This window comes from Geotrypetes seraphini, chromosome 18, assembly GCF_902459505.1.
Source record: "Geotrypetes seraphini chromosome 18, aGeoSer1.1, whole genome shotgun sequence".
NCBI classification, from domain to species: domain Eukaryota; kingdom Metazoa; phylum Chordata; class Amphibia; order Gymnophiona; family Dermophiidae; genus Geotrypetes; species Geotrypetes seraphini.
The window spans coordinates 22,056,704-22,078,269 of record NC_047101.1 but is presented as its reverse complement, the minus strand read 5'-3'; the positions used below and the strand labels follow the sequence as shown (position 1 = coordinate 22,078,269).

Genomic DNA, 21,566 nt, shown 5'->3' with positions numbered 1-21,566 from the left:
CACCCCCCCCTCCATACCTCTTTCAATCCTCACCAGTGTTTATGTTTATTAAAATTTGCAACTACTCTGGCCTGCTGCTCGCGCCAGGCTGGCTCCCTCTGAAATCACTTCTGGGTCGTAAGGCCAGGAAGTGACATCAGAGGGAAAAACAAACTCCAGCGCGAGCAGCAGGCCGGAGAAGGTGCTCGCGCTGGCAAAGATTTAAAGAGGTACGGGGCTGGGAAGGGAGGGTGTGAGTGCGGCATGGGGGGCACGGAAGGAGCAGGGGTGGGGGTACCACCGCCCCGGGTACCTCCTACCCTCACTATACCACTGCCTGAATGTAAGTGACTTTCAGCCACTGCTGAAAAAAAGATGTCCAGATCAATTTTTGCTGTATAGGTAAAGGAATCATAAATATCAGTGATCTTAGTCAAAGCCAATGGCTGCAGACTTCAAAATACAACACTGCAGGGAGAGCTCTCCAAACGGCATAAGGCTTTGGACAACATACCGTCTACTCCCACTGCTTGAGAGGCGTTTTGGCTCAGAGGGGAGGAAAAGGGGTTCTGAGCCAATGATGACTTGAGCATCTCATTATCCTTCACCAGTTCTTCAGCCTTCAGCCGCAGCTTGGATGCTTCCATCTGAGACTCTTCCATGAGCTCTCCTAGTTTTACCAAGGTGAGAGGTGAAAAAGGAGAGGTCAGAAAGATGGCCTAGGGAGAGGGACCTGCTCTGGAAAAACGAGGAGGAAACACGAAGATGAATCAAAACATCAATATGGCAAGGAAAGCCCTTTAATGTGGAGAGGGCTAAGGACAGAGAAGGGACTTGCAAGGCATTGCACAACCCTGCCATCTAGGGGCAATTCTACAACACAGCGCCTACAATTAGATCTTGGACAGCGTGCGGTATAGCCTACCTCCCTTTATAATTGGTTATACAGGCGCAAGCACAGATACCAGTTTTGGGGGCGGCGTAAGCTTAAGCACCTAAGGGTGGCAGATACGGTTCATAGTCTGTCGAGCGCGAGACACCAGCGCGCTGACAATCCAGCGCTGACAATTCGGCGCAAGAAAGAAGCGCGCCTCGGAAAAACTTAATTTTAAAGAGCTCTGAAGCGGGGTGAATGAGGACCCCCCCCACTTTACTGCATAGTGTTCGCGCTGCCGTTGGGGGGGGTTGGAGGGTTGGAACCCTGCATTATAGAGAAAACAGAACTTTTTCTGATTTTTTTTTTTGAAAAGTTCCGTTTTCTCTATAATGTGTGTGGGGGGTTGCACCCCCCCCCAAAGGTAGTGCGAACACGATGCAGTAAAGTGGGGGGGGGATTCCCCCCACACCCCTCCCATCGGAGCTCTTTAAAATGAAGTTTTCCCGTGGCGCGATTCTTTCTTGCGCCAAATTGTCAGCGCTGGATTGTCGGTGCGCTGGTGTCTGGCACGCGATTATCCCGTCACCGGCAGATACATATGTAACTTAGTTATGCATGGAATTAAGAGCCCTGCCCGCTTCTGTCCATTGTAAAAATGCACTGTTAAGCAGGTATTTGCAGAATTGCAGGCTGCATGCTGACATGTATGTAAATATGCATATTAATGAATAAAACACTAGCATATAACATATGCATAAATATTAGCACCTAGTGACAGGATTGCCCTGCTAGTAGGATATTGGGTCCGTGATTGCAAATTGTATTAGTTTCTTTGTATATCGGTTTAGTTTACCCTATTTTATGTTCGGTTCTTAAATTGTAATTGTATGTCTTTTAATGCTATTTTTATTACTGTATTTCACTTAGTAAAACAAGATATGCGATCAAATCAAATTTTAATAAAAACTTGACACTTGAATTTTCCAGTTTTTGTACAACCAAATCTCTGGCAGGTGCCATTGGTAGCTGCGAAGAAGCCGCCAACATCACTCTGGTTGCAGGAAATAATATTTAACAGAAGGCCACCTCTCCCTCAATATCAATATCATCTTGATGTAAGAAGACATATGAATTCCTATCATTACATTACATTTGTGATTTCTATTCCGCCTGTGCCTTGCGGTTCTAAGCGGATTACAGTTAAAAGAGATCAGGACATTACCGAGAGAATTACATTACAACGATTTAAGTAAATTACATGTTGTGGTACAGAAATACAAGTATAAGATATCTGGATTTATCGATAGAATAACTTGACAGGGTTCAAGTAGTTACAAGGTTCAGTGGGGAAAACAATATAGGCAACTGAAGAAAGATACCTAACTTTGAAGGAATCAGTTAAGTGGATACCTAAGGGAGATGCTTATTTAGGAGAAGGTTAAATGGATACCTAAGGGAGATGCTTATTTAGGAGTTTGGATATTTTTCGTAAATGAGGTTCAAGGGGATGACTAGTGTGCTATTTGCTGGGGAGAGTGCATGTGCGATTGGGGAGGGGAATATTAAGTAAGGACGTGTTTTTTGAAAAGAAATGTTTTGATTTCTTTCCGAAACACTTTGATGTCTGTTGTTTTGATCATCAGTTTGGTGATGGTGGGGTCAATTTTCGCTTCCTGGGTTGCTAGAAGGCTGTCGTAAAGTTTCTTACGTCGGGTACCATTATGAGGGGGGAAGGTGAAAAGATTCTGAGTTCTTCTTGATCTGGGTAGTCGGTAGCGGCAAAGACGGTTGTTCAGGTAATTGGGGGCCATACCATGGGTTACTTTGAAAAGTAAGCAGTAGAGTTTGAATTGAGTTCTTGCTTTTATCGGAAGCCAGTGAGAGTCTACATAGGCGGGTGTGACGTGGTCGAATTTGCTGAGCGAGTAGATGAGACTGATAGCTGTGTTCTGAACGGTCTGTAGTTGTTTTATCATAGTATTTGGGCAAGGTAGGTAGAGGCTGTTGCAGTAATCTAAGGAGCTGAGTATGAGGGATTGTACAATGATCTTGAAGTGTTCTTTGGAACATTGGAACAGCGCTGGAGTATTTAGTGCTTCGGGCTGTGGTAGAAATCTCTACCACAGCTTAGTAAAAGCAGCCCACTGTTAGCATACATTAAATAATGCTTGTTATTAGAGTTTAGTATATAGGCTTATAGATGGAAAATATTTATAGAAGAATGCGTACTGTTGCAACCTAAGGGGTGGGATACACTATAGCCCTCCCCACAATATCTTCTATATTACAACTGTTTATTAGCAAAAGTCTTCAGGCCCTCAGAGGTGCCACCAGATGCTCAATTATGTCTCATAGCAACTGGCTTTATGCCCCCTATCGTCATCGGGTCTCTTTAGTTTTTTAAAAGTTTTTTTTGTGCAATGCTATATTTTTGTGTTAATTCAATAAATAGTTGATAAAAGTTAGAACTTATCTTGGGTGGTTCAGCCAAGAGGGATAGAGTACTGCCAATATGTTTCACCCTATTCGGCTTTCCTCAGGGCACAATCCCTCAGAACTGTGTGTGCTCTATACGACGTGGCCACCCAAATGAATGATCTATGTTTATTAGAGTTTAAACATATGATTATATTATGTTGACTGTTTTATATTGTATTGTTATTAATAGCATCTTAGAAGGGTAGAATATAAATTATTCTAAACAATTTTTCCCTTGAGTGCAAAGAAATTTAGCACATGCTTATTATCTACTGCAAGTTTAAGCATAAAACCGATGATAATGAGTAACTGAAACAAGTGGACCAATTTTTCACGCCGTCAAAAATTACAAAGAGACACTCGATGAAGTTACACGGAAATACTTTTAAAAACCAATAGGAGGAAATATTTTTTCCCTCAAGAGAATAGTTAAGCTCTGGGACACATTGCCAGAGGTTGTGGTAACAGCGGATAATGTAACTGGTTTTAAAAAAGGTTTGGACAATTTCCTGGAGGAAAGACATGGGGGAAGCCACTGCTTGCCCTGGATCGGTAAAATGGAATGTTGCTACTCCTTGGGTTTTGGCCAGGTACTAGGGGTCTGGATTGGCCACCGTGAGAACAGGCTACTGGGCTTGACGGGACCATTGATCTGACCCAGTAAGGCTATTCTCATGTTCTTATGATACCCAGGAAATTATGGAGGGTGAATCATCGACAGTGAACACAGATTTAAAGTATTCTCAGTAAGCAATGTCTCGGCAATAAATAAATAAAGTCACTGCAGCTCTGGGAGGCGCATTTAAGAATTTTAGCCCTGATTATTTTAAGCATTTTGGCCCTGATTCTATCAATGGCACCGAGTCAAGTTCCACGGGGAACTCAAAGTTTTTAAATTGACTTAATTGGCGTGGTAATTGAAAACGCCATTAAAAGCCACAGAAATACCCCCCCCCCCCCGATTAATTATTAATTTAAGTTGCATGCGTAAATTGAAGTGGCACCTACATTAAAAGTAGATGTGGTTAAGGGCAGAGTTTTGGCATGGCAAGTGTTAGGCACCGGTAGGCGTCTCTGTTGGAGGACTCCTGCTCGGCTGTGAAAGAACAGTGCTGGAAAACAGACCTAAACCACTGTAAATAGTGCATTTCCAGGTTTTTCAGGATGTTACAGCCCCTCCTGTAGGGGGCATTATTTCCAGATGGCTTTCAGAATATCCCACTTTCTGTTGACGGTTTACTGCCAAGGGTAATTCAACAAATTCAGAAGAAACCAAAAGAAACTCTGTGGAATGACGATGTTCCTTAAATGGACTTTATTTGAAAAATGCCAAAGTTCCAAAGGTACAATAAATCATCCACATAAAAGTAAAAGAATCCACATGAAAATCTTAAAGGACCTAGTCCACTAGGGACGCAGGACCCAACATGGTCCGTGTTTCATCAAAGAGTTTCAAGTTTCAAGTTTAATATTTCTCTTGATTAATCGCTTAATCAAATTCTAAGCGATGAACAATTTAAAATACATTCAATGAAGGATAATGCAATACAAAAGACAATACAATACAAACTTTAAATAATAACATTGGGTTGAAGATTAATACATCATTCTCATAACACAAGGTAAGATAGGGATTTGAAATACAATTCAGTAAAGAAAAGCAAAACAAAGGAAAAGTACAATAGGAAAACAAATAAAAGCATAATATAATATGATAAAATCACTGGCCTTAGAATTGTTAGATTAAATATCAAAAGCATCTTCAGGGGTCCAAAGTGAATAGGATGCAAGCAGCATCTTACTTGCGGTTCACCACATATTAGCATCTCCACGTACTCACCATTATAGGACACGCAGGGACCTCCTAAAGAAGACTCTTTGTCAAAACGTGGACCGTGTTGGGTCCTGCGTCCCTAGTGGACTAGATCCTTTAAGGTTTTCATGTGGATTATTTTACTTTTATGTGGAGGATTTATTATACCTTTGGAACTTTGACATTTTTCAAATAAAGTCCATTTAAGGAACATCGTCATCCCACAGAGCTTCTTTTGGTTTCTTCTGGATTTTCTTCTCTGTGGATACTTTGGGGGTCAATCCTCTTTGGTTTTCGTAATTCAACAAATGCAACAGAAAACCACAACATGTAAGTACCCTCTTTCCCCGAAAATAAGACCTGCTCCGAAAATAAGCCCTAGCATGATTTTCAAAGATGCTCCTAATATAAGCCCTACTCCAAAAATAAGCCCTAGTTAAGATCGACTCCCCGACTCCATCCCTGACACTAGTGCTGCCCGATTCACCCCCCAAAAAATTGGACTCGTCAATTCAGCGTCCCCCACCCTGGTGAGACCTGACATACCTCTACTCCGAGGCCGCCTAAAGCAGCAGCGGCAGCAGCAGCGCTCTGAATGGGCTGCTTCGTGGTCTTCCCCACTGGGGCTCTCCCTCTACTGCATCACAGTGGGTCAGTAAGGTTCTGCTGCACAGGGGGATGGGAGGGAGGGGAGGAAAGATGCTGAATATGGAGGGGGGGAGAAAGAAAAGAGGAAGAATTGGGGTGGAGGAGAGGAAGGGAGAGATGATTGTTGTACATGAAAAAAAAAAAAAGACATCCCCCCGAAAATAAGCCCTAATGCGTGTTTTTGGTCTTATTTTTGGGGAAACATGGTAAGATGTAAGAAGTGAGCAGTGAATGTTATGCGATCATATCACCCAAGGGCCAAAGATTACAAGATTCTAGTATCTTGGATAAAGGGGTGCGGGGAACCCCAATTATTCTGTTCCATTCATTATTGGGTGGTTTTATTAAAAGGCTGACTAGGCTGCAAGTCGAAGTAGACTTTGAGACTGTTTTTAGAAAGACACATCGGGATCCTTTTACTAAACTGTGGTAAGTGCTAGCATGTGCTTACTATGACCCAATGAATCACAAATGGTGTGCCGTAGCGAACTTCGAGCCTGTCACTGCCATCACAGGCGCCGGCGCATCTCCTCCTTCAGCTCTGCCCTCCCCCCCCCCCCCCTCGCGATGGCGGGACCTCCAAAACCTGGTAGTTTGTCTGGATTTTGGAAGGCCTCTGAACTCAAAGCCGCGTCTGGAGGGCTTCTGGGCATGTGCGGTCGACATGAGCCAGTGAGTGGTTGTAAGGGCACAGGCGCTAATTTTTGATAATGGTTACACTTGAATAACAACATTAGTGCATGGCTATTAATTGGGGAAAAATAAAAAAAAATAAAAATCATACCTAAGCATTTTATCCCCTTCATTTTCTCCTTTAATAAGGCATTTTCCTCCACCAGTTGCTCAAAAGCTGCCACTGTAATCTCCTCCTTCCTTCCACCGGGGTCATAAATCCGATAGGGTGTTCTTCCTTCCATGTGTGCCACTCATTCATCCGTTTCTTGTGCCCCCATCACTGAAAGACAGAGAGATTACTTTCAGCAACTGTGTTTCACAAAGCATGACAACCAATGAACAAAAAAACCCAACCCCCCCCCCCTCGCTGTGATGAAGAATCAACATGTGAGGCTCATGTGAGACAGTCTAAGATGACTCGTTACTTTAGTCCGCATGATGCAAGCATGAAACAAATTCCACACTTGAGAAACACTTCAAAATAATTTTTTTTTTGTTTTTTTTAAACAGAAACCTCAGCTACTTTCTCCGGGAAGTCCTTTACTCAATACGATTACCCAGAGGGACGGTGCACTTCAAACATGGTTTCGCTTTGAGTAGAATTAGAATATTTGATGTCAACCTAGTCACGGGAACAATTACAGTCCCTGGAGGCTGTGATGCATTTTACCATCAAAAGGGTTTTTTATATGTTCAACTCTTAGCCCTTTAATAGGCAGACGGTGAAACGGCTGCTTGGGGGTAACTTGAGAGCAACAGAGCCATTTTGGAGACTGAGTACGCGGCTCTTCCCCCTCCTATCTAAATAACCGCTTAAACCAAATCTCCACCTCAAGACACAGAAGAACCTCGAACCCTTTCGCCTTCCCCCCACTCAAAGGCACACAATGCAAGAAAATGTTTGACAACCTTCTGGCAACACAAGCAGCAAAAATCAACCATTCCATCTCCAATCTTATGACAATATCAGACAACTTCAAAACATTCAGAAAAGAAATCAAAACTCTGCTTTTCAAAAAATTCATCCAAATATCTTAACCCCTCCTCTTTTACCTCCAGAAGATTCACCTACCTTCAGATAACCTTCCCCCAAATGACCCACCTTAACACCTTCCAATTAAACAAATACCATAAATAGATTGTAACCTACCCTCTCTAACTGCATTCCAATATGTATTTTTCATACAGTTCTTCACTGTCAGTTTAATTTCCATCCTATAAGTTCACATAGAATTTTTCTTTTTTCAACCATCTTTATTTTCTCTTCTTTATTCATTTCCAGGTACTTTAGTTAGATTGTGAGCCTTCGGGACAGTAAGGGAATTTTTTAAGTACCTTCTTACTTCTCATTTATAATCTTAATGTATATTTTCTTCAAACCGCTTAGAACCTAACGGATGTAGCGGTATATAAGAAATAAATTACATTACATTTGCGTCACGTCCCAACATACAGGGTATTTCATGCTAGTAACTCATACACAAAAATTTTAAGAAGAATTTAGACAGTAAATTTATGAGCCTCAGCCCCACCACTCCACCGCATCAAATATCTTTCATAGCGGTGAGCTTTATGTGGTAATTTCCTCATCGGCTCCTTTATACTATTTAAATCGTTTCTTCTTTATTTGTTGTAAAGTGCACCGTGCTGCGTGCTACAATTACTCTGTTCATCCCTCAAAAGTGCTTTAATCAATTTATCTTCAGCAAATTTCATGAAGATTTAAAGATATATAAATAAATAAATCTTTAAAAACTTTGCTTTATATAGCTGATTTTGAATTCAATTCATCAATCTTCGCTCCATTTATTCTTTAATTAAATAGCTCGGTTTGGGAGGGTTGGACCCGACATGCTTCGCACACTGCTGTTTCAAGGGTCCTCCCGCAACCGCCGGTATCGATCCACTTCACTTAAAGTTTCAAAGTAAAGATGTCTAAATTCTTCTTAAAATTTTTGGGGTGGCTTAGAGTATATACACAACTGTAATCTGATTTTTAGACTCTGAGCAGAAGAAAACAAGAGAATTGACCCAATGATCTCCACATACAAATCCATGAAGAACATCCATGATGTTCCTGAGATGGGCGTTATTAATATTAAAAATAATATTAAAACTTGGCAAGCCACATAAAAACCTCTAAGACACTTTTCAGCGGACTGCGTCCTAGAGGTTTTTAGATGGTTTGCCAAGTTTTAATATTATTTTAATAAAGTCGATCTCCCATAAGAGCCATAGAAACAAGTGGCGTATCGAGGGGAAGAGATGTCCCTCCCCCGCCCACCTCCACACGCTCCTTCCCTGCCGTGCACCACTTCTCTTTCCCTCCATAGCTCTGTAACGGTCCTGGCGCAAGCAGCAACCCCAAGCTGCCGTCACGCCAGCGTCGGCTCTTCCCTCCGACATCACTTCTTAGGCGCGGGTTTAGGAACTGATGTCAGAGGAAGAGCCGACGGCTGGCGTGATGTCAGGTTGGGGGTTGCTGTCCGTGCCAGGAACGTTTCAGAGGAAGGGAAGCGGTACACATGCTGGGAAGCAGCGGGTGATTTCGGGGAGGACAGGTGACTGTGCCCTCACCAAAATGGCATCCGGGGCGGACTGTCCCCCCGGCCCATTGATAGAAACGCACATTGCTTCTAAGAAACAATGCCAAATAAAGGGTTAAATATGACCAAAAAAGGGGAATCAAATCTGTCGGGAAGCTTAGCCAAATCTTTTGCGTTCAAACTGGTAGAAACTTGGAACAGACTCCCTGACTCTGTTAGATTATAGGTCAGCTTCAACAATTTCATAAAGCCCGAAAAACTCTGCTATTTACACAATATCTGTAATTCGCTGACTGTACAGCTCTTCTTCTTTGTGAACCGCCTAGAAGTCGCAAGATTGTGGCGGTATAGAAAAATAAAGTTATTATTATTATTACTGAACTGACAAATTGATAGCACTTTAGCATTCTTTTTTTTTCATGTTCGCATCTTTTTATGTATTCTGGTCTTTAATTATTTGTGAACCGAGTCGAGCTCTGTTAGGAGATGAGCCGGAATATAAACCGAAGACTAGATTAGACTATTGGCCTCTTTTACAAAGCCGCGCTAACGGCTGCCGCGCGGAAACAATCCCGAAGCCCTTTCATTCTCTGTCGGCTTCGGCGCCATTAGCGCAGAGCAGAAGAGGCCGCATGTCTTCCATGTCTTAAAAGTGAAATGCCGATTGTGATTTTAAAAAAACCCAACCAACCAAAAACCATGTGGTGAAGATCACTTCCATGGCAAAACGAGAAGTTTGCCGTTAGTAGGGATGTACACAGGCAAGAAAAATTCAGCTAGATTTTTTTTTTTTCATGAATTTTTCCCGATTTTCAAATTTGTTTGGTTAGCTTCACACGCCTTTGTTTTGGTAGAGAATCGACAAATGGCACACTACCTAACAAATGAAGGAACAACGTCAACTAGTTTCTGCTAAAATCATTTCAGGATGCACTAATTTACTTTTACTAAAGTGCTTTAGAGTTTGCAGCTGCCACGGTTTAAATTCAGAAAATCAGTTCACGGCAACTATAGGACTTGTGCCCAAAATATCCCTATGCAAATCCCACATTATTTATTTTAAAAACGTCTATACCGCATGCAACTATGCGGTTTCCAAATCACATACATAAAAATCTTGTTTCCCTCCGATTATCAATATAACATAGACATGTCTAAACAACATCGTTAATCGTCCCTGTTATAATAGGGATAGAGAGCACAAATTCAATCAATTCGGAAATACAAGCAAGCTTTAAATCATACATTGACGTCAGAAAAATTCTAAAAGGCGATTATCAACTGAAATATACCTTAGCATAAGAAGGCATTGGCAAATAATTGAGTTTTCAGCATTTTCTGAAAAATTCATCCTCCCCATACAAAACAGCAGGATACCAGGCAAGGCATTCCATAGTCCTATGCCAGCCACAGATATCATTAATGCTCCGATCCTAGCATGCATAGTCGACATTCTACCCTCCAAACTTAATTTCATCCCATTTATGTCTCTAAGCTCTCTTTATTCATTCAATTTTTCTATACCATTCTCCCAAGGGAGCTCAAAACGGTTTACATTAATTTATTCAGGTACTTAAGCATTAGTGTCCCTCCAATTTAGGAGATGCTACATGAGCCCATGCTAATTGCAGAAGGGGGGGGGTGGGGGTGGACAGCCCTGGGCACCATCTTGGTGGGGGAGCTGGCACTTCTTCTCATCTTCTCTCCACCTCTTTCAAATGATCGTCGGTAGCGAGCAGCATCTCTAACCCACTGCTTGCACCAGCCTCAGCCCTCCCTTCGATGTCACTTCCTGTTATTGCATGCTAAACCGTACATTAAGGGTTGGGATTCAGTAAAAGGCGTTGGAAAAATAAGCACAAGGAAAAATTTTTGCTCAGTGCACTCCGGGTTGAGCACTCTTAATTCAAATTAAAGCCAATTAATATCAATAATTGATTGTCAACAGTTCATTAACGAATGCTGGCTTTTGCTAAACCGTGCTCGATGTTTCCACCGCGGGTCGGCAAGGTAAATGCTCTGACGCTCATAGCTAACGTGGTTTAGTAAAAGGAGACCTAATTTACAAGCGCACAGATCTCAGGATGACGTTTGGATCCCATTTATAGAATCCGGGGGTAAGCACCTAAACCTACCTCGTACTTGTCCAAACCTTTTTTAAAACCAGCTATATTAACCACTCTTACCACATCCTCTGGCAATGTGTTCCAGAACTTAACTATTCTCTGAGTGAAAAAATATTTCCTCCTATTGGTGTTAAAAGTATCTCCCTGTAACTTCATCGAGTGTCCCCTAGTCTTTGTAAATTTTGATGGAGTAAAGAATCGATCCACTTATACCTGTTCTACACCACTCAGAATTTTGTAGACTTCAATCATATCTCCCCTCAGCTCTTTTCCAGGCTAAAGAGCCCTAACTGTTTTAGTCTTTCTTTATACAAGAGGAGTTCCATCCCCTTTATCATCTTGGTTGCCCTTCTTTGAACCTTTTCTAGTTCCACTATATCTTTTTTGAAATAAGGTGACCAGAATGGAACGCAATACTCAAGGTGAAGTCACACCATGGAGCGATAAGGATGCATTATAACATTTTTAGTTGGGGGGGGGGGGGGAACCTTCAGCGCGTGAAATGTGTGCAGGCCAGAAGCCTCAAGTTTAATTTTTCAATAATAGTACATTTATGCCAATTGAAACTGGGGTAAATGCTAGCGCCCAACTCATGGCATTTCAGCATATAGATGGCGCTATAACAGTGCATGCAGCTTTTTAGAATGCCCACGCACCTCCCTGGTCATGCCCCATTTTGAGTTGCACACTAGAGGTTTTAGGCATGGGGCATTAAAGAATAACACTCCACTGTTATTCAATTAGTGTAATTATTGATTAAGGCTCATCAATTTACACTTGATAGCTTATTTATCAATTTACTTGCATGCACTTCTTGACACTGCGCCTAAATTTCGGCACTGATCTTTCTGTACCATACACAGAATTCAGGGTTATAGCATTTAGGCTCTACCTTATAGAATAGAATTTAGTGCACATTTGTATATAACAACCAATTATCAGCAAGCACTTATTATGCACACAAATGGCACATACCCTGTTTTCCTGAAAATAAGGCCTATCCCAAAAATAAGCTCTAGCATGATTTTTAAAGATACTCCTAATATAAGCCCTACCCTAAAAATAAGCCCTCGCTAAGATCGACCTCCCAAATGTTCCTGATTCCATCCCTGCCCAATTCGCCAAAAATATTGGACTCGTCGATTCAGCAACCCCCACCTCAATGAGACCCTACATAACTCCGCTCCGAAGCCTCTTAAAGCAGAGGCAGCGACAGCGCTCTGAACGGGCTGCTTTGCAGCCTTCCCCACCAGGTCCTTCCCTCTGCCATGTCACTGAAGGCATCATCGATGATGCGGCAGGCAGTAAGCCCCAGCGGGGAAGGCCGCGAAGCAGCCCGGTCATTGCGCTGTCGCCGCCGCTGTTTTTGGAGGCCTTGGAGCGGAGCTATGTCAGTCTCATGGAGGGAGGGTCGGTGGGGTTCTGCTGCACAGGGGGATGGGAGGGAGGGATAGAAAGATGCCGCACAAGGGGATGGGTGAGAGGGGAGGAAAGATGCTGCGTATGGGGGGGGGGGGGGAGAAATGAAAGAGGAAGAATTGGGGTGGAGAAGAGGAAGGGAGAGATGATTGTTGCACATGAAAAAAAATAAGACATCCCCGAAAATAAGCTGTAATGCGTGTTTTGGACCCAAAATTAATACAAGACACTGTCTTATTTTCGGGGAAACACGGTACATAGACAACAATGTATAGAATTAAGATGAAGAAGGCATGCATTGACGCCTTTTGACAAGTCCATTAGGAATTCTAAGAATTTCCAAACAGCAATGAGAAGCTGTTTACTGTAGTTATAGCATGCAGTAACAAGGTTCATCAAAAAGCTGTAGGTGGTACCTTTTATTAGACTAACAATAAATCTGTGACTGGATTTTGAGAACTATGCTCTCTTCATTGGGTTGGTGATTAAACAACAGAATCGCATTGGGTTTAAACGTGCAGAATTAACTAGTCACATTACAAATCTGTTCAAATACGAGAATAAGCTTCATTTTTCTTACTAATTCTTTAAAATGGAAAGCTCAGAAAATGAGATGTGTCAGGAAAAAAAAAATCCTCACCCCGTTTCCATCTATTTGTTCTTGGTAGGTATGACATAGTCACCCATCTTGCATCCTGTTGTCACGGAAACTGTACTGCTGCTTGCAACCAGGGTAGCAAACGTCTGCTGTGTACCTAACCACAGTGCCAGGTAAATGTTCCATTAATGAAAAGCACTGTTTGGAGAACAGGAGCCATGTCATAATGATATTCTTCAACAGTGATAGATACCTTTTTATATTTAAAACATATATTTCGCCCCCCACTCTGGCTTCAGCACATATGAAAGAACATGCATTTCATTCATGCAGCACTCAAAATTAGGAGGAGGAGTTTCCTATTTGGCGCCCGCAAGTCCCAAGTTTCAAATTCAAGTTTATTATCCTTGATATATTGCATATCAATAAAATATCTCCGTGGTATAAAATAACACTAATATTTGTATATAAAATTTGTGATAGAGCACTCCATTTAATCAGCTAGGAAAGGGGAGTCATAGATTTGATATACAGTACTGTTTTTCTGTTGTTCAACAAAATTTACAATATATTATATGCAGGTGCTTTCTCTGTCTTTAGTGGGCTCAGAATCTAAGTGGTGGTGGGGGGTTTGTACCTGGGCCAAGGGAAGGTTAAGTGACTTGCCCAAAATTACAAGGCCCTGCAGTGGGAATTAAACCCAATTCCCCAAGTTCTCAGCTCACTGCACTATCCACTGGGTTAATAGAAGGCAGCTCTAGCACCCAGAAGCACGCATCAGAGTCATGAAGAAAAAGCACTTTCAATTTAGAAGATGACATGCAATGCCTTTAGGTTAGACACCCTCTAGAAACATGGCTTTTAAATGATTTGTCCTTGCTTGTCTGCTTGGTTCGTCAACTTGATTGTAATTGAGTCTGATAAAAAGTGTTATGGACCCTTGAAGGCTTAAGTAATTTTTACTTGAGGAGTTATGGGGGGGCAGAATGGGTTGTTATGTATGGTATAATGTAAAGTTTTAATTAGAAGTACCGGATTTGCCGGCAGTATAGGACACACTTTTTTCCCCCTCAAAATACGTTTAAAATATGGGGTGCGTCTTATGCGCTGGTAATCAAAATTATGAGTTGGCCCTGACGCAGCGGAAAGAGTTTGAATTCCGCGAAACGCTGGCCTGCGTCGACATTGATACGGCAGAGAGATCATTCCTGAGAAGTAACAGCTATTTAAGAAATAAATTATAAGATAAGTAAAACTATCAATTTTCTCAAAGTTAGAGAGAAGTGCATTCTAAATTAGGCTTGACTGTTGCTGAAGAGTAACTATTGCAAAAATAATGAAAGTAAAGACAATAATGTGGTTATAAGTTAACATAGAAGTTAAATAATAAAAGTAACAGAGCTACACTTATGAAAATATTTTAAATAAAATTAAAAACAGGTTCAGGTTTTTATGGCCTATGACTGGAGCTTGGAGCATTACAAAACTACGCAGAATTCCCTGGTCTGTGACAAGACTGTGCGTAGGCTCCTTTTCTGAGGCCTTTTCCTGAATTTAAATAAAACTAAAATAAAAGAGATAAAAAGCCCTTAAAAAAGTGGTTGCAGGGATATGCACTGATCTCATTAAGTGAGTTGAATTTTTTTGTTGGTATATTTTTTATATTAATATACGGTCACGTCGTTTCTGCTCTCTCTCAGACGCTGCGAGGTCTCACAAATATGCACTGTACACGCGCGTCACGTCATTTCTGCTCTCTCTCGGACGCTGCAAGGTCTCACACATATGCACTGTACACGCGCGTCATGTCGGTTCTGCTCTCTCTCGGACGCTGCGAGGTCTGCATCACGTTGTTTCTGGGTTTTGAGGATGAAGATTGAAAGGTACCTAACTACAGTATTCCCTAGTTACATTTTTTGTATACATAAATAACTATAAAATTAGTTACAGCAAATCATTATGAAAAAATGTAGAAAATTATTATTTTTTTCTTAAAAATGTGTATAAAAAGGGGTGCGTCTTATATGTCGGCAAATACTGTATATCTCACATTGAGTTCAATGGGATGAGATGTGGAAAACTGGTAAATTCACCCGCTATTGAAGAAAATTTAGTCCATTACTCTAACACTAAAAATCTGAATTTGCATTGGAACCCCTTTGCCTAGTGAGCAACAGGGCAGGTTGGTTTAAATATTTTAAGACTGTTTGCAGGGTCAGGGCTGGGACCAGCAAGCTGAGAGGCTGGAAGGCACTGCAAATACATTCACTCAGCAATCTGCCTTCATTCAATATGTCAGTCCGGGCCAGAATATGCAATTCTAACCAAAGGTTTACTTAAACGTGGTTGTTTGTAGGAATAAAACATGGGACAACTTCCCAGTACTAACTATTTACCATCACTAATAGAATACAGGTAAATTCCAACACTCACAAGATTGTTGCAACTGTCCGGGTCTTTCCGTGTCTGGGTAGGTACCTACCCAGACGCAGCGAGATCTGGACATCATGTCGCCAGCCACAGAAGCTTAAGAGAACATTCAAAACGTAGTCTTTCAGTAGACCAGGGGTATCAAAGTCCCTCCTCGAGGGCCGCAATCCAGTCAGGCTTTCAGGTTTCCCCAATGAATATGCATGAGGTCTGTTTGCATGCGCTGCTTTCATTGTATGCTAATAGATCTCATGCATATTCATTGGGGAAATCCTGAAAACCCGACTGGATTGCGGCCCTCGAGGAGGAACTTTGACACCCCTGCAGTAGATGTTCTGATGAACACTCCACCTTAGTAGAGATTCTTTGCTAAAACTCCTTTATGTTTGTTCTCTCTCTGGACTCTGGTTTCAGAAAGCAGCTGCGAGTTGGGCTCAATGAGCCTGCTCCATATAAAGTCCTTGCAGGAGGTTCCTTTCCTGATGAGAACTCAGCTACAGTGGTTCTCTAGCTTGGTGCTTTTCCTGGCTTAATGTTTCCACTGCTTTTTTACTTCTTCTTTTGTTAAAGCATGGTTGGTTGTCTGGTCTCCACTCCAGTCCCACCTAAAATCGGTACAGCAATTGTTGATTGCATCATGCCTGACAATTCGTTCCACAGTTTTGCTGCCGCGATTGAAAAAGGCAGATTGTTCTGTTGTAATATAACTAATATCACCATCAATCGTGATTCCAAACTTAGATTTCTCCCAGGAATATACACAATTAAAATTTGCTTCAAATACCAAGATCGTAAAGAACATGATCCACAGTCGTCAACACCTTAAACTGGACTCTCCATGCAACTGGTAACCAGTGCAGTTGTTTCAAAAATGGCCACATTGAAGCATAACGATTTACTCCTGTCACCACCCTAGTCACAGCATTTTGGATTATTTGCAATGCTCCTTCCCCAATCCCGCCTGCCGCACGCGCCCCCACCCCCCTTCGCCTCCCCTGTACCTCTCGTTGAAGTGACGTCAGCGAGAGAGTTGACAGGGTTGCGAAGAGCACGTTGTTGACCTCCGCAAACAACTTCTTCAACTAGAAGTATGGGGGGGGGGGAGAAAGAGGGTGCGCACGTGGAGGGGAGGAAAGGGAAGAGGTGGAGAGGAGGTGGGGTGTCGGTGCCCCCCCCAAACATGGCGCCTGGGGAGGACTGCCCCTCTCCTTACTACCCCACTGACAGTCTCTGAAGTTTATAGATGACTAGATCGACAAGTATGGCTTTAATTCCAGACTCCCTACAAAAGAGTATCTCAGAGATGGGAGGTAGAGATTTGAGATTCAAAGCATGCCTGGAACTCTGAAGCCAAGATAAAGTTATCGAAGGGCTGCATGAACTCAGTTCCATCCAAATGAAACAAAAAGCTAGGGAGAGGCCACATACTATAGTGAAACAAAGATCTGTATGAGACAAAGGAGATGGGGAACTCTCTCACCACATATATGTCACTACTCACTGAAAAACTAAAGGGACCACAAGGACTTCCTATCTGGACAAACCCTGTAGCAAACTATGACTCTCTGGGTGCCACCCTGGAAAAGGAATGCAACCTCCCAGTCCGTGTGACTCACAGACCAGTGCTGAAAAGGAACACGAGTGCTTCAAACATACAGAGAAAGATAAAAAAAAGGATTAATTAAATACGACCGTGACAGAGGTATAGCATCACTATAGAGCCATTTTACTTTTCAGCTACAGTGGGGAAAATAACGCGCAGAATTTAGGAAGTTGGTTGGTTGGGCTGAGAACGTTTCAGCACCCCCTTGGAGACTGCCTAGCCTCCAGTCTAGTAGCATCATCATGCAATAAGATGAGTTGCGAGGGGGGATATAAAAAAATTCCCAGAGAGCTGTGAACAGGATCCTGGCGCCAGAGGTGAGATAGGAGGGGGAGCCCAATGAAGAGGGAACTATTGGACTAGACTAGGCTTCCCTTCTTCCAGCCTCTCCCAGAAAATCAGGATGTTGCTGAACTTAAAATACTTGCCCTAGTTTATCCTTCCATTGGTTAAAAATACCTGAACTTGCATCTAGTCTTGAATTCATATTTGGAAAGGAGAGTTAAGACATCTTAAATCCAGATTCCAACTGCTTTTATTGTCCTCAAGAAATAATGAATGATGCTTTCAATATACACAGTCACATTATGTTCCTTTATGGACCTTCTTTATCACATAAAGCTTTTAATCAGTCTTAGAACCATTACCAAAGCCATCTCAATAGTCCCCGGCACGTAAAGCAGAGCTTGCCTACTTCCAAGGAAAAACATCCTTATTTGGTAGTTAGGTCCCATCTAGTTAATCCCATAATGCATTGGGCAGGGCACCACCATTTTGATGATGCCATCCCAGAGGGAGTCTGGGTACCTGGCCTGCCTCGGGGTGGGGTTCGCCAGGCCAGGAGTCCCAGTGGACCACTAGGGCTATGGTTTTGGGACTCACAGTCTACTGAACTGCCAGGGCCTTTGGTGAGGGGAGCTGGGAAGAATCCACCTGGTTGGGGGGTGGAGGGCAGCAAAGGAAGCCCATTCAGGGAAGAGTGGTTAGATTGGTGGGGGAGAAAGGGCATCATTAGACATGCCTTCTCTCAACCAACTCTTCTAACGCAGTCCCGGATCTGGTATTATTTTTGCCAGTGCTAAACGCACCAGAGAGCATATTTTTTTAGCATGCCATGGTAAAACCATTAGAATATTGAATGGCACACCATTGCCAGTGCATTTTGGGGTGTTTTTTTTTAGCATGCCATGCTAAAACCATTAGAATATTGAATGGCACACCATTGCCAGTGCATTTTGTTGTTTTTTTTAGCATGCCATGCTACAACCATTAGAATATTGAATGGCACACCATTGCCAGTGCATTTTGGGGTGTTTTTTTTTTTAGCATGCCAAGCTAAAACCACTAGAATATTGAATGGCACACCATTGCCAGTGCATTTTGGGGTGTTTTTTTTTTAGCATGCCAAGCTAAAACCACTAGAATATTGAATGGCACACCATTGCCAGTGCATTTTGGGTTTTTTTTTAGCATACCATGCTAAAACCACTAGAATATTGAATGGCACACCATTGCCAGTGCATTTTGGTTTTTTTTTAGCATGCCATGCTACAACCATTAGAATATTGAATGGCACACCATTGCCAGTGCATTTTGGTTTTTTTTTAGCATGCCATGCTACAACCATTAGAATATTGAATGGCACACCATTGCCAGTGCATTTTGGGGTTTTTTTTAGCATGCCATGCTACAACCATTAGAATATTGAATGGCACACCATTGCCAGTGCATTTTGGGGTTTTTTTTAGCATGCCATGCTACAACCATTAGAATATTGAATGGCACACCATTGCCAGTGCATTTTGGGTTTTTTTTTAGCATGCAATGCTAAAACCACTAGAATATTGAATGGCACACCATTGCCAGTGCATTTTGGTTTTTTTTTAGCATGCCATGCTACAACCATTAGAATATTGAATGGCACACCATTGCCAGTGCATTTTGTTGTTTTTTTTAAGCATGCCATGCTAAAACCATTAGAATATTGAATGGCACACCATTGCCAGTGCATTTTGGGGTTTTTTTTAGCATGCCATGCTAAAACCATTAGAATATTGAATGGCACACCATTGCCAGTGCATTTTGGTTTTTTTTTTTAGCATGCCATGCTAAAACCATTAGAATATTGAATGGCACACCATTGCCAGTGCATTTTGGGTTTTTTTTTAGCATGCCATGCTAAAACCATTAGAATATTGAATGGCACACCATTGCCAGTGCATTTTGGGTTGTTTTTTTTAGCATGCCATGCTACAACCATTAGAATATTGAATGGCACACCATTGCCAGTGCATTTTGGGGTTTTTTTTTTAGCATGCCATGCTAAAATCATTAGAATATTGAATGGCACACCATTGACAGTGCATTTTGGGTTTTTTTTAAGCATGTCATACTAAAACCATTAGAATATTGAATGGCACACCATTGCCTTTAACACGGGAGATACTGTGAATGCAGAAGACTGAGTGTATCCCTACGAAGTAAAATAACATAACTTTCCAAAACCAGTATTCCAGCCTTCCCCTTTATGTGCAATAGCCAACCAAATAGCAACAAAGCATCTTTATGCAATACACAAAGGCAGCTGAGACGGAGTAATCCCATGTGATGCACCGCCAACCCATATTTCCCCACTTAGCAGCGGCCATCACGTTCTCTTTCCCTGGTAAGAACAAAAGCGATGCCTTTTTGATCCCGAGGCGGAAGGAGAGCCCCGGACACCAGCCCCGGCGCTGCCCCGCAGCAATAATTGGTGGAAAGGGACGTCCGGTTACATAACAGACACTTGGGAGCAGAGAGTCCGGCAGCCTGCCCCCCTCCTCCCAGAAACCCTCTCTCGCCGATCAGCTGCGCGGTTAAGGCCAAGAGATCAGCGGACTCTACTTACCCGCAACAGCCACGCGCGCGCGACAGCGTTTCAGACCATGATTAGAGCCAGTTCCTATTTCAAACCCCAGGAAGTGCTGCTGCTCCTCCCTCCTCCCTGGGAATTTCCCATCAGCTGCAAAGGTCAGCCAATGGCAACGCTGGACCGTGGCACCGCCCCCTCGGCTGTGGGGCTGCTGGAGCAAGTATAGGGTGCAAACGCTATCTGTACAGACTGCTGCCAATGGTACCCATGTCCACCCCCCCCCCCTGCACGTTTTGTTTTGTTTTGTTTCTGTAGCTCTTCCACCTTGAAAACAACATTGGCATTTGACGCAAATTGATCTACATTTTATGTTCTGTTTGCTACGAAAGGAACATTGAAAAATGCAAGCTTTTGTTTAAAAAAGGAAAAGAAAAATGCTTCTTTGTGGCTGCTCCTTATGGCCACTCCCCCCCCTCCGGGTACATTAGATTGTGAGCCCACCAGATAGATAGGTAAAATGCTTGAGTACCTGTATGTAAACCGCTTTGTGTGACTACAAAAAGGCGGTATCCCTTGTATACCTGTGTGTATTTTGCATCTCATTATTATGTAATATGCACTGCAGTAAACAAATCTGTTATGGTATAATAATGCTTTTAATTGGGCAGGAATTTCTCCTGCCCAGTTAAATTCTTTTAAAAAAAATCTACTCCTCTATGCTTATATAATTCTGTGACTGGTACACCACACTTTGAGCTTGTTGAACAGGAGGAAACAACCACAAAAGAGGTTTTGGTGGGATAGACAAAGAGGCTGAGATAAAAGAAGGCTGACTTTGCTGTAGATCAGTGGTTCCCAACCCTGTCCTGGAGGAACACCAGGCCAATTGGGTTTTCAGGCTAGCCCTAATGAATATGCATGAAGCAAATTTGCATGCCTATCATTTCCATCATATGCAAATCTCTCTCATGCATATTCATTAGGGCTAGCCTGAAAACCCGATTGGCCTGATGTTCCTCCAGGACAGAGTTGAGAATCACTGCTATAGATGATATAAATGTGTATTTTGCAGCATTTACCGGTATATCATTAAGTCTGTCCCAATACGCCTTATGATAAAGATCACATACCATTTTAGTAGCCTTCATCTGGACCGACTCCATCCTTTTTATATCTCCAGAATTGTACACAATATTCTAAATGAGGTCTCACCAGATTCTTCAATACCTCCTTTTTCCTACTGGCCATACCTCTCCCTATGCAACCTAGCATCCTTCTAGCTTTCGCCGTCACCTTTCCAACCTGTTTGACCAACTTAAAATCATCACATACAATCACACCCTAGTCCCGCTTCTCTGTTGTGCACATAAACTCTTCAATCGCTAATCTGTACCATTCCCTCGGGTTTGTTTGTTTTTTTGCATCCCTAATGCATGACCTTGCATTTCTTAGCATTAAAATTTTAGCTGCCAAATTTCAGGCCATTCTTCAAGCTTCGCCAGGTCTTTCTTCATGTTATTCAC

The 21,566-nt window shown here is 42.4% G+C and overlaps 1 protein-coding gene across 2 annotated transcripts in view; it reads right to left on the bottom strand.

Moving 5' to 3' along the window:
- TNIP1 (TNFAIP3 interacting protein 1) overlaps positions 1–20,194 on the bottom strand; it is a 109,780-nt gene extending 89,586 nt beyond the window's left edge. For both annotated transcript variants that reach the window (XM_033927600.1, XM_033927602.1), the window contains exons 1-3: positions 20,080–20,194; positions 6,580–6,750; positions 494–649 (exon numbers count right to left, since the gene is read on the bottom strand). In XM_033927600.1, the coding sequence (XP_033783491.1) occupies positions 494–649; positions 6,580–6,712 (289 nt within the window). In that variant the 5' untranslated portion in view covers positions 6,713–6,750; positions 20,080–20,194. The remainder of the gene's footprint in view (positions 1–493; positions 650–6,579; positions 6,751–20,079) is intronic.
- Between the last annotated feature and the right edge of the window lie 1,372 nt (positions 20,195–21,566).